The following is a 20,012-nucleotide window of genomic DNA, read 5'->3' on the forward strand; positions in this document are numbered from 1 at the left end:
TACTTTTTATAAAATTAATGCAACTAATTAAGTAAATAATAATAATTACCAAGTTATCATGCAATAGCTAACTTTTTAAATATTTACATTATTAAAAAAATAATAAATAACTTAAGCCCATCGAGCCAGCCCCGGTAACCCGCAGGCCAACCCAGACTCAGCCCCCACATATCTAACAGGCTAGGTTTTGGCCCGCTACCTGATTATCAGGCTACCATATAATTTCTTCAACCACAGATCTTACATAATGGAAGTTAGCAGCCAATTGAATAAAGCCAGATATTTGTGACAGCCCCGCAGAGAGCTTATGGTATTCAAACCAATATAATGGCAAAATTCAAGAATCAGGTAAAGGACTAGGCCCTCCTTGCGAACTAGCACAAAAAATAAACAACCAACAGAATGTTCATCTGGAAAGAGAAACCTAACACATTTCCTAATTCGAAGGCTTTGTGACAAATCATACCTAAAAAATTACAAAAAGGGTACAAAAAAGATAAAATTTTGGTTCTGCACGCACTTGCCAACTAGTTGGTCTTTGTCTTCGCAACCTTTTTCTTGTGTTTCTTTGGGAACGAGTTCTTCATTCCAAGGAAGAATACCAATGCCCCAAATAGAGCTAAGTTCTGGAAATTTATAGAAATATCCAAAAGTTAACAACCGGGCAGATATAGCCAATCAAAGGCACGAGAAAGAGCTGTTTGGTTCAATGGAAAAAATAATTATGAATAAACAGAGCCTACTTGAACAAATTCAGAAAAAGCAGGCATGAATTCAGGCTTCTCAAAGTCGTAGTTGTAGAAATCATGAAGAACAGGTGTAACAATCACCAGATAGATAAGCTGCAAATATCAAAGTTTGTCATCAGATAAATATTGATAAAAGAACTATAGTTAGATTTTTATATGGCCATATGAACTGCATTCTGATATTAAAAACACAAATGATCATTGCCAGAAACAACCATCTTTTTCCTCCCAGAACGTTTTGTATTTCTCTTTTACAATATGTTCAGAGAAAATCAGTCCATACACATTAGCACAACTGCACACACAGTTCATTCAACTTGATTTTATAAAGAAACTGCAGATATTCCCAGGAAAAATTTTTCTTTTCCCAGCTAGGACAGGAAAAATATGAATGCATATAAAAACCTGGAAGCAAGCTAAAAGCAATAACTGGGACATGAATCAGAATTTACGTCCAAGAAAAAAAAGGAAACAACAAATTCTGCTTAATGAGCAAAAATAAATAAGAAAAAAAAAATATACCAGAAGCCATGCACCAAAAGAGCTACCAAAGATGAAGAGAATGCCACCAAGTCCCTTTAAAGCAATAGCTGCAGCTACCAGATGTTTAATCTGCAACATATGAAAAAGGAACTCAGTTTCCAAATACAGACCGATCATAAATGTGCCTTTGCAGAACACATTTCACCTCAATTTGTGGAAGTTGAACTCCAAGAAAATTTGTGAGATGGCCTTTAAATAAGTTGTACTTGGGTTCAAATTGCTTGACTGAAGGTCCACCGTCAGTGCCAAAATCATTCAGCCTGAAACAGTTATTGCTCTCAGTATTTATAGATAGGCATTTAAATTTTGAAAGCTACAGAAGCATTGAATTCATAGAAGTGTCTTGATGATTTTGTTCCTCCCTCTCCAATACCAATACAAAAGATATGTTACAGAACATGATCAAAGAGACAAACTCCAACCAAACAGATATAATAAAAGAGAATAATGAACAGGTGACCTAAAAATGATTAAAGTGTTTCAACATTGAGGTAGACACCAATTTTTTGTAAGGGAAACAATATAGAAAGTGTTGTATTAAACACCCAATTCCATCATACACGAATACCTTCATGCTCCAATTTCCTGTCTACCTATTTATCACAAGTTCTATGGTAGACTTTACCAATAATGTTTCACCGATCCAATTCAAAAATATCAAACCCACATAGAACTCTGAATGAATGCATTGGATTTTGTTAATCAACCAAACCAGTTGAATAATCTCATTTGACAACAAAACACAGGTAAATCGTCTCTCTAGCTATCATTTCACCAGCCACATGACAGACAATTTCTTACCCTTCAGCAAAAAAGTACAAGTTCTACCACGTTTTTTGATCCCAAAACCGTTGGCCAAAGATGTGCATTCCAACTATTCAACCAACAAGCACCATCCAATTAGAAAGCTTTCAGACTTGACATTTGAGGAATTGACCTTATAAAGTTCATGCTACGTTTGTTTTGGCATAAGCAAACTATTTTTGGCCATTAAATTATCTAATTTAAAGCAAGGTGTTGGACACAATTAAACTCTCGCACAGCAGGCCAATCAATAGATGTAAGGAACACTTGCAAGTCATGGTTTCAAGCAAAAGAAACACTGTCGAGTAATCATTTCAACAATTTTAGTTTTTGCACAATTGACTATAAAACATACATATGCTCTATGCTTCATTTTTTGACCATGTCACAAACAAATCCCATACAGAATCCCAGTATTTATATAATAACTAACTGTAGGCTAAATAGGATATTGCACTAGTTAAACTGTTTAAAGTTTAAACAATATCAATGATATACTTGAGTTCTCAGAACAATTCCTTTTTCTTGAAAAAAGATGACTAGATTAACCACATGAGAATAAAGTAATGCAGAGATGATGAGGTGCCATCACAAGAAAAAACAGGAACAAAGCCATAATTGGCTACAATAGCTCCCAATTCAATTTGAATCCCAACTCAACTGTCTCGAATGACCCATATCACCAGGGAGATTTGGATCCTCAAGAGGATTCAATCAGATTGCCAAAAAAACCTTCTATTTCTGCATCCAAATAGACCACCTGGACAAGGAGAATCACCACTTCGAAATACTGAACCATTTGCTTCCTCTTTTATTCAAAAGGACAGCTCAAAATTCAAATACATAAAGCATGCTTCTCAACCAAGAGTTCCAACTTCATTAATGCCTTGTAAAAGTTTTAGATTGTAATTTAGACACTAAGATGAAATGTTTGTGATCAACTTAGTGAATTTGTGCCAAAATACTTGCACAGTATTTCCCAAAAGAAGGAGAGAGTATGCAACTTTCCTTCCATGAAATCACTACCTACAAATTATCGTGCCACAAAGGATGCCTGCAATGTGAACAACCCCCATCCATTACCATTAAAGTCCAGCTTCTACTAGAATGCATATAGTTCTGTAACCTGTTAAAATGTAAACTGTAATATATATATATATATATATATATATATTATTTAATATTATTATATTTTCTTTTATTATTTTCTTTTTATATTTTTCTTTATTTTCTTTTTTAGCATCTAGTTCAATAGAAACTAGATATTTGATCCAGTCAAGTTCCTGTTGGAACTTGACTATCTGTGCAAATAGCTGTTGGACTGTAGTCCAACAGCTATAATAAGAGACGTTGGACTACAGTCCAACGTCTCTTTTAGAGAGCTCAAATCTCTCTTCCACTTTTTTTGTATATATAGGGATGAACCCCTTCAATGTAAATTACTATGCTTCTTAAGCATTTTGTTCATGAATAAAGTATTATTTATTTTTCAAGTGTTCTTCCTTTTATACCCTTTCAAGGGCCATGCTTGTAGTGTCTCCAATAGACACTTGTTTGTGAGTTATTCGTGCATTTGTTGAAGACCACCATTTCATTACATGGTATCAGAGCTAAGAAATCCTTAGATCTTGAAGTGCTTCCGCCTCGATTTCCGTGCCACATTTACAAAAGGTGTTTCATCATCTTGTTCTTGGCTAGAGAAGATTTGTTTGAAGAAAGGCGAACTTGTGCTACAAAAAAATTTGGTTTTGTATCCTCTCTTATTCCCTTGTCTACTCTTTTTCTTTTCTTTTTATTTTTCTCTCTCTCTCCTCCTATTTATTCATCTCTTACCCTTGTAAAAGATGGATGACAATGATAAGATCACCATCATTCCTATGAAGCTAAATGATACTATGTAATGTGGGCTTCGATTATGAAGCACCACATTTGGGGAAAAGGTTTATGGGTATAGTGGATGGTTCTGATTTGGAACATAAACTATCTCTTACCAAGAAAGAGGGTGATAAAGAGGTTCCTCTAACGGAAGAAGAGAAGAGTAAGGCGCTAGCCACTTATGAAAAGAAATGGAAAGAGTAGAGGATAGGGCATGCAAAAATTATGTCATGGCTCATCAATAGCATAGACATTAAAAAATGCTCCAGTCTAGCTAAGTTTGAGCATGCCGATAAGGCTTGGGAATACCTCAAAAACATGTATTCTCTTAAAGATATTGCACATGAATGCAATTTACAAGACAAAGTTCGGACAATGACTCAAAAAGATAAAACTATTCGAGAATATTATAATGAGTTGTCCGAACTTTGGGAAGAGTTGGCTCTTCTTGAGCCCAAATGGCATTATGCCGAAGATATCGAGCTTCGCCAAAAGCAACTCGATATAAAACATTTCTATCAATTTGTGAATGGTCTAAGGCCGGAGTTTGAATCCACCAAATTGGCCCTGTTACATCGTGGAAAAATTCCTTCCATTGTTGATACTATAAGAGAGCTCACTATGGAAGAAAATAGACTTAGAAAAAGTACTCCAAAAGTTGATGATGACTCAGTTTTAACTGTATCTAGACCGGGGAATCATACTCGTACTTACAAGCCGCCTCATTTTGGAAGACAAAACGGCAACTTTGATAAAAGAAAAGTTATTTGTCATCATTGTCATGAACCGAGGCACTATAGGCCTCAATGTCCAAAGTTAAAAAGAAGAGAAGAAAAAAGAGTTGCATCTGTTGAATATGAGTCAAAAGATCAAGATGCACCTGTATCTATGGCTCAACTGATGAAAATCCTTCAACCTCTTCTGAAAGGGGTATCCTCCTCAACCGAAGCCTCAACTGGAGCGGCAGTTGCATCTTTCTACGGTCCAGGTAACTTTCCTTGGCTTTAAGATTCTTGTGCTTCTTTTCACATGACCCCAAATGTTAATAGTCTATCTGAATGTCATAAAAATAACTCATGTGTGTCAAAGGTTTTTACAGCCGATGGCACATCTCTTGAAGTAAAAGGAATAAGATGTTTTGAAAATCTTCAAAAATCCAAAAAAAAAAATTATCCCAGAAGTTAGATATATCCCTAAACTTAATTTGAATCTCTTATCTGTCTCGCAAATATCTGATTATGGATGTAATATATCCTTCTCTTCTCATGCTAGTTTGGTACAGGATCGTCAGTCAGGGAAGCTGATTGGGGAAGGCCATAGAGAAGGAGAACTCTATTACATGGACTTTTTGGAATTACCAAAGAATGCATTTTGTTATAATATTCAGAAATTAGAATAGGATTTATGGCACAAAAGACTTGACAATCCTCATATGTCTAAAATTCAATATTTTCCAAGTTTGGAAAAAAAAATTAATTCTGAAAATTTTTCTTGTAAATACTGCATTCTTGGCAAAATGAAAAGGTTACCATTTCTTAGTAGAACTTTCGTTTTCTCATGACCACTTGAGTTAATACATTCAGATGTTTGGGGCCCCGCACCAGTTATTTCCAAAGGTGGTTATACATATTATGTCATTTTTGTTGATGACTTTTCTAGACATACTTGGATTTATTTTCTTAAACATAAATCTGATGTCTTTGCTAACTTCCAAATATTTCATAAAATGGTTAAAAATAAGTTTCAAAATGATATTTCCGTTTTTCACACTGATTCAGGGGGAAAGTTTATCTCCAACGAATTTAAAGACTATCTCAATTTACATGGTATTACACATCAAAGATCATGTCCACACACTCCAAAGCAGAATGGCCTAGCCGAACGCAAACATCGGCACATTATGGAAACTACTAGGACACTGCTAATTGCAAATCAAGTTCCAAAAAGTTTTTGGGCTGAAGCGGTCCTAACTGCCACCTACCTCATTAATAGGATGTCATCTTCCTCATTAAAGAATACAACTCCAATAGAAAAGCTTGTTAATTTAACTCCAGATTATTCTAGATTAAGAGTCTTTGGATGCAAATGTTTTGTTTTCACCAACAAAAATGACAAACTCTCTCCTCGTGCAATCCCATGTGCCTTTTTAGGATATGCTGATAATAAAAAAGGCTACATGTGTTTCGATTTTCAAAATGACAAATTATGTGTCAAGAAATGTATCCATTTTGGAAAAAGAAAGTTTCTTTGAATTTGAAAAATCCAAGGATGCCACTGACTACTCGTTTTTAATTGATCCAACTTCAAAATCCAATGAATGTGATGTTGGATGTGACCTTGACAATGATCAAAGTCCTATTGTTGTTGAAAATGATGATAATGAAGAGCAAATCCATAGGGATGTTAGTTTACAATATTCAAGACGTAGAGAGCAAAATCTTCCATGTGCATTACAAAAATACTCTGAAGTCTCACCTAGAAGAACGTCTAGAATTTCTAGACCTCCAGAAAAATTTGTGTCTTATGAATCTTTTTCACCCACGTATAGGGCTACCATTACATTAATACAATCATATGTTGAACCATCATCCTATTCTGAAGCCAAAATCATATAGAATGGATAGAAGCCATGAAAATAGAATTGGATGCACTAGAAAAGGCCAATACTTGGACGATCCAAGATATCCCTCCAGGTAAGAAACCTATAGGTTGTAGGTGGGTATACAAAGTGATGGGATCCTGGAAAGATATAAGGCCCGTTTAGTATCAAAAGGATATGCCCAAGAGTATGGCATCGATTATGAAGAAACATTTGCTCCTGTGGCACGTATGACCACTGTTAGAACTTTAATAGCCATGGCCTCCATTAGAACTTGGCTTATCTTTCAATTAGATGTCAAAAATGCTTTCTTGAATGGGAATCTCGTTGAAGAAGTATACATGGAAGCCCCACCTAGTATTAGTATCCCTAAGGGTAAAGATATTCGTCTAGAAAAGGCTCTTTATGGTCTTAAAGAGGGTCTAAAAGCCTGGTATGACCGATTTAGTCATGTTATGCTTGATATTGGTTTTCAACCTTGTTTAACTGACACTGCTTTGTTTGTTAAGAAATCTGATGCAGACATCATTATTCTTCTTCTCTATATGAACGATATGATCATCACCAGAGGCGACAAACAGGGAGTTGCAAATATCAAATCTCTTCTTAAAACTCACTTTAAAATGACTGACTTAGGTTTATTAAGATATTTTTTAGGCATTGAAGTTGCTTATTCCCCTCGGGGGTATTTGATATCTCAATCTAAATTTGCTCTTGATATCATTTCCAGGTCTAAAATTACAGATGATAAGAAAATAAACACTCCAGAAGTTGTCAATGTTAAAATGAAAATTGATGATGGAGAACTTCTTGATGATCCTACACCTTATAGACAGCTTGTTGCAGCTCTTTCTTATCTTTCCATTACTAGGCCAGATATAACACATGCAGTTCATACAGCCAGTCAGTTTCAGCATGCTCCCCACCTCCGTGCATATGGGAGGAATTTTGCGTATTATTAGATACCTAAAATCCTCTCTTTCACGAGGACTCTTCTTGTCTGCTTCATCTTCATTAAATTTAATTGCATATACTGACGCTGACTAGGGAGGTGATCCCAATAATAGACATTCAACTACTGGTTTTTGTGTGTTCCTAGGTGAAGCCTTAATTTCGTGGAGGTGCAAGAAGCAGCATAAAGTCTCTTTCCTCTACCGAAGCTGAATACAGAGCCATGGCAACCACCACTATGGAGGTTGTTGTTAAAATGTAAAATTGTACATATATGTATATATAATAATATTATATTATTATATATATATATATAAATACATTTTTCATTTCTTTCTTTTCTGTATTTTTTTTCCTTTATTTTTATTTTTGTCTTTATGTCATCTAGTTCAGTTTGAACTAGAATGAATGTTGCTAGTCAAGTCCTGTCCAGACTTGACTAGCAATAGAGTTGTTGGACTGACACATTCCAACAGCTCTAAATAGAGCTGTTGGACTGTGCCCAACAACTCTATTGAGTCCTCTTTCAGCTGTGTATATAAAGGGGTGCAGCCCCTCTTGTATTTTACTCCAATGCTTCTTAAGCAATTGGTTTTTCATATCAATAAAGAATACATTTTTATTTTTATTTTGTTTCCAATTATACCCTTTTTAAGGGTTATGCTTTAGTGTCATTCTTGACACTTGCTCTTGTTAATCAAAGCTCGTGTTTCGAAGATCCCCATTTCATTTCATGGTATCAGAGCCGCGGAAGTACTAAATCTTGAGGAAAAGCTGCCTCGGTTTCCGTGCCACTTGAAGAGAAGTGTTTTATCATTTTCCTTCTTGTTTCTCTTCTATCTCTATTTTTTCTCTCCTTGTAATCGATGGATGACAATGATAAAGTCACCATCATGCCTATGAAACTAAGCGATACGAACTATGTAACATGGGCTTCAATCATGAAGCACCATATATGGGGAAAAGGCTTATGGGGGATTGTGGATGGTTCCGATTCGGAACCTAAGCTATCTCTTACTAAAAAGGAGGGAGATAAAGACGTCCCTCTATCGGAAGAAGAGAAAATCAAGGCTATTGCCTCATACGAGAAGAAATGGAAAGAATAGAGAATATCTCATGCGAAGATAATGTCATGGCTTATCAATAGCGTTGACATTAAAAAATGCTCAAGTCTTGCCAAATTTGATCATGCCGATAAGGCATGGGAATACCTTAAGAATATGTATTCCCTTAAAGATATTGCACACGTGTGCAACCTCCAAGAAAAAGTTCGAATGATGACACAAGGAGACAAAACTATTCGTGAATATTACAATGGGTTGTCCGAACTTTGGGAAGAACTTTCCCTTTTAGAACCAAAGTGGCATTGTGCCGAAGACATCGAGCTTCGTCATAAACAACTCGATGCTGAACATTTTTACCAATTTATCACTGGATTAAGGCCGGAATTTGAAACCACTAAATCGGCCCTACTTCACCGGGGAAAAATTCCTTCTATTGTTGAAACTATTGAAGAGTTAACAATGGAAGAAAATCGTCTCCGGAAAGGTTCTTTAAAAATTGAAGATGATTCCGTTTTAGCCGTGTCTAGACCAGGGAATCATGTTCGATCATATAGGCCTCCTCACTTTAACCGACAAAATGGTAACTATGATAAGAAGAAAGTTATTTGTCATCACTGTCATGAACCGGAACACTACAGGCCACAATGTCCCAAACTTAAGGAGCTGAGAGAAAAAAGAGCTGCAATTGTTGGATCAGAGCCTAAAGATCAGGATGCACCAGTTTCCCTGGCCCAACTAATGGAGATTCTTCAGCCTCTTATCAAAGGTGCCTTTTCCTCATCTGAAGCTTCAACCGGCGCAGCAGCCTCATCTTTTTCTGATTTAGGTAAAATTTCTTGGCTTCTTGACTCTGGTGCATCTTTTCATATGACCCCAAATAATCAAAGTCTATCCAAATGTGTTAAAAATAAAACAAGTGTGTCAAAAGTCTTTGCTGCTGATGGGACTTCTCTTGAAATAGAAGGAATAGGAAATTTTGAAAAAATTTATAAAACAAAAATTTTTTTTATTCCAGAAATTAGACATGTTCCCAAATTAAATTTAAATCTTTTATCTGTATCTCAAATTTCTGATTATGGGTGTAATATTTCTTTTTCTTCTCATGGTTGTTGGGTACAGGATCGCCAGTCAGGCAAGCTGATTGGGGAAGGCCATAGAGAAGTAGGACTCTATTACATGGATTTTTTGGAAATGCCGAAGAAAGCTTTTTGTTATAATATTCAAAAAATAGAGTTGGAACTGTGGCATAAGAGACTTGGTCACCCACATATAGCCAAAATCCAACATTTTCCAAATCTAGGGAAATTTTGTAACTCTGAATCATTTGATTGTAAAGATTGTATTCTCGGCAAAATGAAAAGATTACCATTTCAGAACAGAAACTTTTTCTCTTCAAGACCACTTGAATTAATACACTCGGATGTTTGGGGTCCTGCACCAGTAATTTCTAAAGGAGGATTTGTTTACTATGTTATTTTTGTCGATGATTTCTCCCGACTTACGTGGATGTACTTTCTCAAACATAAGTCTGAAGTATTTTCATACTTTCAAACTTTTCATAATATGGTTAAAAACAAGTTTCAAAATGATATTACTATTTTTCGCACAGATTCAGGGGGAGAGTTTTTATCCACAGATTTTCAAAATTATCTTAAATTGCATGGCATCACACATCAAAGATCTTGTCCTTATACACCTCAACAAAATGGACTGGCAGAACGAAAACATCGCCATATTATAGAAACCACTAGGACTTTATTAATAGCAAATCAAGTCCCGAAAGACTTTTGGGCAGAAGCTGCCTTAACTGCCACCTATCTCATTAATAGGATGCCATCTTCTTCGTTACAAAATATAACTCCCATTGAAAAACTTATGAACATTTCTCCAGACTACTCTAGACTAAGAATATTTGGGTGCAAATGTTTCATATTTACTGACAAAAATGATAAACTTTCCCCTCGTGCGATTCCCTGTGCCTTTTTAGGATATGCTGAAAACCAGAAAGGTTACAGATGTTTTGACTTCAAACTAATAAACTATATTTGTCTAGAAATGTTTCCTTTCTTGAAAAGGAGAGCTTCTTTGATTTTAGAAAATTAAAAGACGTCACTGAGTACTCCTTTTTGCTAGATCTAACATCAACATCTGATGAATATGACCTTGACTGTAACTTTGATGATGATCAAAGAATTATTGATCTTAATGTTGAAAATGAAGAAGTTCATAGAGATACCAGTATTCAATATTCCAGGCGACAAGAGTCTAATCCTCCATGTGCACTTGAGAAATATTCTAACATTCCAACTAGACAATCATCCCGAATCTCGAGGCCTCCAGAAAAGTTTGTATCATACGAGTCTTTCTCACCCACATATAGGGCAGTTATTGCATTAATTCACTCAAATGGATAGAAGCCATGAAAGCTGAATTAGATGCACTTGAAAAGGCTTCTACATGGAATATTCAATATCTTCCTCCAGGGAAGAAAACTATAGGATGTCGATGGGTTTATAAAATTAAAACCAAGAGCGATGGTACTCTTGAAAGATATAAAGCCCGTTTAGTAGCCAAAGGTTATGCCCAAGAATATGGGATTGATTACGAAGAAACCTTTGCTCCGGTGGCTCGTATGACTACTGTTCGAACCTTAATTGCCTTAGCTTCTATCAAAAAATGGTCTATTTTTCAAATGGATGTCAAAAATGCTTTTTTATATGGAACCCCCTCCTGGTCTAAGTATTCCTAAGGGTAAAGTCCTTCGCTTAGAAAAAGCTCTTTATGGACTTAAACAAGCACCAAAAGCTTGGTATGATATGTTTAGTCGTGTTATGATTGATATTGGTTTTCAATTCTGTTTAATTAACACTGCTTTGTTTATTAAGAATTCTGATGCAGGGATCATTGTGCTTCTTCTCTATGTGGATGATATGATCATCACCGGAAGCGATAAACAGGGAGTTGAAACAATCAAAACACTTCTTAAATCTCATTTTGAAATGACTGATTTGGGCTTGTTGAGATATTTTTTAGGCATTGAAGTTGCTTATTCTCCTAGAGGGTATTTATTATCTAAGACTAAATTTGCTTTTGATATTGTTTTCAGGTCTGGTATTACTGATGATAAGAAAGTTGACACTCCAGAAGTTGTTAATGTTAAAATGAAGATTGATGATGGAGAACTTCTTGCAGACCCTACTCCTTACAGACAGCTTGTCGGGGCACTTTCCTATCTATCCATTACCAGACCAGATATAGCACATGTTGTTCATACAGCAAGTCAATTTCAACATGCTCCTACTTCTGTTCATATGGGAGCAGTCATGCGTATTATCAGATACATCAAGTCCTCTCTTTCACGAGGACTTTTCTTATCTTCCTCCTCTTCTCTTGATTTAATTGCATATACTGATGTTGATTGGGGAGGTGATCCCAATAACAGACACTCAACCACTGGCTTTTGTGTCTTTTTAGGGGAATCATTAATCTCGTGGAGGTGTAAAAAGTAGCAGAAGGTATCTCTCTCATCCACCGAAGCTGAATACAGAGCCATTGCAACCACAATCATGGAAGTAGTTTGGCTCCGACGACTGCTTGCTGACATGGGAGTTGAAGCAACAAAGGCATCACAAATGTGTTGTGACAACAAAAGTGCGATCTACGTTGCTAGTAACAAAACATTCCACGAACGCACCAAACACATCGAAATGGATTGTCACTACGTCAGAGAGGAATATTTACACGGGATAATTGATCTGCCATATGTCACTTCAGAATATCAGTTAGCAGACTTCTTTACAAAGCCTCTCGCTGCTCCCCGATTTCACTTTCTCTTAGACAAACTTTCGCTCATTGTACCGTAAGTTTGAGAGGGAGTGTTAAAATGTAAAATTGTACATATATGTATATATAATAATATTATATTATTATATATATAAATATATTTTTCATTTCTTTCTTTTCTGTATTTTTTTCCTTTATTTTTATTTTTTGTCTTTATGTCATCTAGTTCAGTTTGAACTAGAATGACTGTTGCTAGTCAAGTCCTGTCCAGACTTGACTAGCAATAGAGCTGTTGGACTGACACATTCCAACAGCTCTAAATAGAGCTGTTGGACTGTGCCCAAAAGCTCTATTGAGTCCTCTTTCAGCTGTGTATATAAAGGGGTGCAGCCCCTCTTGTATTTTACTCCAATGCTTCTTAAGCAATTGGTTTTTCATATCAATAAAGAATACATTTTTATTTTTATTTTGTTTCCAATTATACACTTTTTAAGGGTTATACACTTGCTCTTGTTAATCAAAGCTCGTGTTTCAAAGATCCCCATTTCATTTCAGTTGTTTGGGTCAAACGATTGCTAGCGGATATGGGAGCTAAAACAATGCAAGCTTCAAAGATGTGTTGTGACAACAAAAGTGTGATCTACATTACAAGCAACCGGACATTTCATGAACGCACTAAACACATTGAGATGAACTGTCACTATGTCAGAGAGGAATACTTACATGGAACCATTGATCTGCCATATGTTACATCAGAATATCAATTAATAGACTTCTTCACCAAGCCTCTCGCTACTCCCAGATTTCATTTCCTCTTAGACAAACTTTCGCTCATTGTACCGTAAGTTTGAGGGGGACTGTTAAAATGTATACTGTATTTATATTTATATATATATATATATATTATTTAATATTATTATATTTTCTTTTTCTATTTTTCGATAATAAGCTTAGTCTTGTTGAAGAAGCGTATTATCGCCTGGCAATCTGTTCGAATTAGTAATTCTTTCTGCTCTAGATAATAAAGCTTAAGACTTTCTAAACTGTTCATCACGGCATGAATCTCTGCATCAATTGATGATTTTGGAGGATCAAATTTGCCGCTGGCATAAGCACACGGCTTTTCCAATGTTTTGGGATCATATTTTTGAGGCTTCCACTTGATGCCCCTCCCCATCCTTCCATGCATCCATCAGCTTCTAAAACCATATAGCAATTTGCTGGTGGGATGGATAGTGGTGGCAGGTTCTTAACCTGCTCCTTGATCTGCCGAACAAGCTTTCAGTCTTGTTCGTTCATCCTTCTTTCTCCCGTAGGGCTTGTTTTGCCGTACAGGGGAGCCAATAACTTACCAAGGTTGGGAATAAAATTTCTGGCATAATTTAGTATGCCCAACCATGAACGCATACCAGCTTTAGTAGTGAGTTCCGCATTAGTTTTCTCCAGGATTTTCTTGATGATATTGGGTTGTAAGAAAATATCACCTTCTCCGATGATTGCGCCCAGGAACTCCATTTTCCTTTGTCCGATTGTCATTTTTGTTGGACTAAGGACGAGGCCATGCTGCTGGCATTTTTCTAAAAGGATACGAAGATGTTTGGCATGAGTATCCTCTGTCTGAGAGAAGACAAGGATATCATCTATGTATACTGCAATAAAATCTTCTGTTCCTTTAAAACAATTATCCATCTTCCTTTGGAAGACAGCTGGTGCATTTTTCAAACCAAATGGCATTACAAGTCATTCATATAATCCTTGGGGCACCCAGAAAGCAGTTAAGGGGATTGATGAAGATTCCATCATTACTTGATGAAAACCACTTTTTAAGTCGAATTTTGAATAGATTTTGCTGCCTGCGACCTTTTTAATGATAGAATTGATACCTGGTAAGGAGTACTGATCTTTTTCTGTATTGTCATTCAGCCGTTTGTAGTTGAAGACCATACGTTCTTTACCTTTGGTAACAATTCCTGTTTTCGGGTCCTGTGTGGTGCCCGAATGCACGATGATGGCGGTGGTCCGATGTTGACTTTGTGATGGTCGGATTACACCAAGTTGTTGCAGCACCGCTACGTGCTTCGCAAATGACTCCTTCATTTGTGGTGTGACTTGCTTCAAAGGTCGATCTTCAATAAGAAAATCAGCATTCTTTAAAGTGATTTTGCAAGTTATCTTGTCTTTGGACCAATGCTTTAATGGATCATCCCGGATGTATCCTGAATCTTTCAGCTTTTGGATCAATAGATTGAACTTCTTCTGAAAGTTTTCTGGTGTTGGTCCAGCAGAGTACAGGACTGCTTCCTGTAACTGTATGTATTCCAGATCATCAATCTCTTGAGCAAACGCAGAGATCTGCGCTGTTTGCTGTGTTTGGATGGTGGTTACATTTTTGTAGAAGGTGATAATGTCTCCTTCTATCCTTAATCCACCCTGCATAGCTCTTATAAAATTACAGCCGATGATCATCTGGATCTCGCCTCCTAACTGCATAGGAAACGCATATGTATATGGAATTTTGAAGATGTTATCTCCAATAATCATCTTTCCATATTTCAGCTTCTTGTTGGCGCTCTGTTTGGAGTTAACACCTGTAAACTGTACTGTGAAGGTGTTAGCTTCCAGTGCTGATGATGGTATAGATTTTTCATCTATACAGCAGGTGGTTGCGCCAGTATCCAGGATTGCTCTTACAGTAAATGTTGGAGTGCCAAAGACTTCAAATGTAACATTTAAATTATAGAGGCGGTTTCGAATTGTCTTACCACCCTTAACACCCCCACCACACTCCGCTGCGAATGAAGTTTCTCCCTGGAGAACGAAGATTTCGTCAGAATCTTCTTCTACTATACCTTCAACTAGATCTATCTGCTTGCCTTTGTCTTTTAACCCAAGCTCCTTGAATCAGTAGCTGATCTTTAAGGTACTGTAATTCTTTCTGAAGCCGTGTGTTTTCGGCTTCTAACCACTGGATATAATCAATTTGGGACTTGATTATTTTTCTGAACTTTGCCGGCTCCTCCGGCGTATGTTGAACAGGTTCAGCTGGCACATTTCGGTTGAAGTAATGTGGTCCGCAGAGGCCACATGCAACAATTCCACAGATTGGGCAATGGATTCTTGCCCTCTTCATTGTTTTGATCTTGCAGCAACATGTTGAGTTTTCCACTACTTGGTTGTGCTGCCAGTTGTGGTTACAATCCATTTGATTAGGTTTTAGTAGAATACTGAGCTTGTAACTGTCAATCTTATCCTCTCCCAGTCTTCGAATCATGTTGAGGCTGAGGGGTTGTAACTGGTGTTCCAGCGACTCATCATTCTCCTCATTTTCAGAGACTGAGAAGATTGCGTCGCTCATTGCTTCTCCTTCGTCTACAGAGACGATTTCGTAGTCATCTGGAAACTCAAGGCCTTCAAAAATGGCCGTCCTTTTGATGCTTCTTTTTTCATTTGGACACTCCCTTGCAAAATGTCCCTCTTTCCCACAGATGTAGCATTTGCATCTTTTTGTTCTTACAAGGTGCTTCCTCTTCTCTATTCTAATACCAAAAAAGGAGTGTCGCTGGAACCCGGATCCCACTAAGGTGTTAAGGGTGCCAAAATGGGTGGGTCCAAAGTCCAAACCCGGATCCCACTAAGTAATGTGGGTATCAGATCCAGATTCATGTCCAACAGGATTTTTCATAAGAAAAACCACACCTGGAGCATTTAAGAATTATATAAACCAGACCCGGTCCTTACCTGGCAAAATAATAATTTTAAAGTCTTTTACATTGAAATTTTTCAGATTTTAAGCAGAACTTGGGTCGGACTCGGGTTTGGTATAAAATTTCATAAACCATACCCAACACATTTAATAATAGAACATCAGGGATCTGATCATGATAGATAATCAGATCCCCTTCTTTGTAACCAACACTGACCCTATAGGATACAAAGAAGGGGATCTGTAACCCATCCTGGTCAGGATCGGGTCAGAACCGATCCATTGACACCCTCATTGTTCACACCTGCCAGGCAAAAGAGATTGAAAGCTTTGTCTTTAAAGTTTTATGAAAGATTTTTCACATCCCAACTATTAATCCATTTCCCTATAATTATAATTTGGTTATCTGTATGATTGAGAATGTTAGTGACCTATGGTACCTAGACACTCCATTTTGCCCTCCGTACCCGTGTCAACACCGAGACACGCCGTTTTACCCTCCATACATACAAGTTTGTATTCAATTTATAATTTATAATTATAGTTTCAGTATATAATATATATTTTAGATATATGATATATATAGATTATATTCAGTTTATTTTGAATTTATTCTGTATTTATGTGATATATATAGTCGTATCCTCGTACCCACATTTTTTGGAATTGTTGTGGCGTACCCACACCCGTACCCAGGTGACATAGTTACTAACTTTCCTTAATTCCCAAAATGCTTAACTTTGTATCATGCATGGTCAGCTTTGGCACATTCTACGTTGATTGTGTTTATAGCCAATCCTAGCCTGTCATTTGAAAACATAAATCATGACATGTTTACATCATATGCATATTTAGCTATCAAACATACAAAAGTTGATAAACAGATAATAATCGATGTTCTTACGGACGACCATGTTTCATCCATAGTCACCTCTATCGTTAAAGGTAATTTCTCTGTGAGGGTATTTCTCGGAGAGATTTTCAAAAGTTGATAAATCTCAATAATATTTCCGAAGTTTACAAATGAAAAAATATAAATAACAAAAAAACTAAGAAAATAATATGTTTTGCATTATTTTTCTTTTAAAAATATACAGAAATATATTTTAAAATATAAAAACCAAAAATAGGAAATGCAAACTTGAAAAAAAAAAGAGTTTTTCCCAAAAATATCGTGATAGTTTCATAATATTTTGAGTTCTAGCGATATTTTAAAAATATCACGAGATATTACCTTTAATCTCGGCTACCTTAAAATATCCGTATTTCTTACAATATTTTTCAAAATATCGCCGATATCGGTGCCAGTGACTTTCATCCCATTTTCTCACCGACCACACCATATTCACCTCAAAAATCCAGTAAAAAACATAAAAATTCAAGGATTTAAGGAAAGTGATAGAGAAAAATATGGAACATTAGAAGTTAAATAACCCATGGTATACCAACAATTTTCACATTGTACCGGTATGTACAAATTCCATGACATAACTTCATTGAAACTCAAAAACTGCCATCTCCAAAACACAACAAAGATTGCACATGTCTAACATAATTATCACAAAAATAAAAATTTGTGTATGTTTTCTATGAAGGCTTTTGTTTTAGTAAGTGTGCAGTTGGCGGTATCATGCGAGGACATTCCAAATTCCTCCATTTGAGATGGCTCCTAATGGAATTCAGTATTATAAGATATCCATGGAAAAGGCAACTGGAAGGTATATGACATATGAAACACAGCTTATATTCGATTATCCAAGAAAATCAGGTGTCCAAAAGGAAACTTCACAACATAGCAACATTCCGCAGTGCACTTTTGGGTTCAAATATGCACTTTGTTTCATTTGACTGCACAAAAATAGATGGAGTATTTATTCCCCACCAAAGCCTCTACTTATCTACACAACTTTCTTAAAATATGTAACAGTGCACATGACACTCAATTTTCACAGGGGATCCATGTTGTGAGAAGGTTTGAGCCTAACTGCCTATCCAATGTCTATCATATGATATCTACCAAATCATTAGAGCAGCAAACAAAATTCGCCACCTGCATAGTCTTCTTTCTGGATCCACTTTGCCTTCACTTTACATATACTCTGAACTCCTTAAATATTGTTTTAAGCACTTGGTTTAACCGTTAGAAACAACACGTTGAGGGCCTTGAATATTAACCTGTGAGTCCGAATCATATCTAAACGGTACTTAGAAACCAATACCAGTCAAGTTACATAACCATTTAAGACTAACGGTCCCAAGAAAGTATATCTCCTACCACAACATCGATCAATCAACCCCAACTTTAAAGAAGCAATAACAGAAGGATAACACCATAATAACAAGTACACCAAAAAAAAAACAGACAATGACTCCAGAAAGGAGAAATCCGAACTCGCGATACCACTACCAAGCACATGACGCAAGAAAATCAAGAAATTACTAGGCACAACAAAGGAAACGAAACTTCTACCAGATCAAACAGCAAAAACAAGAAAACTCCACAAATTGCACGTTACGAAATAAACAATGAAAAACAAAGACAAAAAAACGGAATAACATAGAGGCAAGACACTGAAAAAACAGATCTGATCTTTCACAAATGAAACAATGTGAGTGTCTTTTCGCGTGAGAGAGAGAGTCTCACATCTGCCACGCCGAGAGGATGAACATGCACGAGAACAGAACTCTCCCGGAGAAGGAAGCGAACCCCATCGCTTTCCGGCCAGAACGTCAACGAGAGATCCGACGGAAAAAATAAAAGATCCGGCCGGAAGCTTGTCCCGGATTTAGTGATCTACGCTGAGGTATCCTCCACCGAGACGCAAAGAATCCGTACAAACTTGGGCTCCGGCGGCTGCTTCGGATTCCTCTCTCTCTCTCTTCTCTCTCTCTCTCCTCCGCAGACCCCTCGAGGTCTCGTCGGACCCAGTATTTTATAGGTCCGGTTTCTTCTCGGGAGAGGTTTGTCGTTTGAATTTGACGCCATCTCCGCCGTCGATAGGCTAGGGCATCGTGACGAATCCGACGGCCCCGCTCGCGCTGTTTTCCTCCTACGTGGCTGATGACGTGTTCTTCTCCGGCGCCCGAACTTTCAAAATTTGAAAAATAGGAAATGGGAAATAGCCGTGCTCACCATGGATAATACGTAAACGTCAAAGCAAGGATTAAAGTTCTGCCACGTTTGAGAATGTCCAGGTGGAGAATGGAAATCTCGAGGGTGTCAGAACGTCAGAAACGGCTTTTCTTTTAAATGAATTTTATGGCATAGATGTTTTTCTAGACCGGATATTTTGTATACAGACTAAGGGTGTCATTGGGTCGGGTATCACCCGATCCTGACCTGTACCGGATCTGATAGCCTCTGTGTTTGGTAACAAAAGAAGGGGTCCGATTAACTATTCGGGTCTGACCCATGAAGTCCGATTATTAAACAGTCTGGGTATGGTTTACAAAATTTTATACCAAACCCGAACCCAACCACAGTTCTGATTAAGATCCGGAAATTTTCAATGTAAAAAACTTAAAAAACATTATTTCACCAGGTATGGACTGGGTCTGTTTTTTTGTAATCATTATCGGATCCAGGTACGGTTTTTCTTACGATAGTTCCAATCAGATCCAACACTAACACCTCCCAGTCTGATCCAGGTATGGACCAACCCATTTTGATGAATGTCCGACCCGTTGACACCCCTAATTCGGATCTGGTTTGGAAACAGGTGAGTCCAAATCCGGATCTGTCTTTGAGGTGCTGGTATCAGGTCCGGACCCAGACCCTATCTGATTTGCTGTAAGAAAAACCATAGTCGGGTCCCGTAAGGATTACATGAACCAGACCTAGTCCATACCCAGTAAAATAATATATATTTTAATCTTTTTTATATTGAAAAATCACGGGTCTTAATCGGGCCGGACCTAGCTCTGCTATGAAATTTCACAAA

At 37.0% G+C, this 20,012-nt stretch overlaps 1 protein-coding gene across 1 annotated transcript; it reads right to left on the reverse strand.

Annotated features, from left to right (window-relative positions):
* Positions 1 to 269: 269 nt before the first annotated feature.
* Positions 270 to 18,981, reverse strand: LOC149839916 (uncharacterized). Its single transcript, XM_090004275.1, has 5 exons — positions 18,716 to 18,981; positions 1,438 to 1,552; positions 1,272 to 1,361; positions 744 to 842; positions 270 to 626 (listed from the first exon to the last, which is right to left on the reverse strand). Exons 1-5 carry the CDS (start codon positions 18,781 to 18,783, stop codon positions 528 to 530), a joined length of 471 nt encoding a protein of 156 aa, XP_089860401.1. The 5' UTR covers positions 18,784 to 18,981; the 3' UTR covers positions 270 to 527.
* Positions 18,982 to 20,012: the final 1,031 nt, after the last annotated feature.

Source organism: Nuphar pumila, chromosome 4 (genome assembly GCF_984573655.1).
Source record: "Nuphar pumila chromosome 4, dmNupPumi1.hap1.1, whole genome shotgun sequence".
Taxonomy (NCBI): Eukaryota; Viridiplantae; Streptophyta; class Magnoliopsida; order Nymphaeales; family Nymphaeaceae; genus Nuphar; species Nuphar pumila.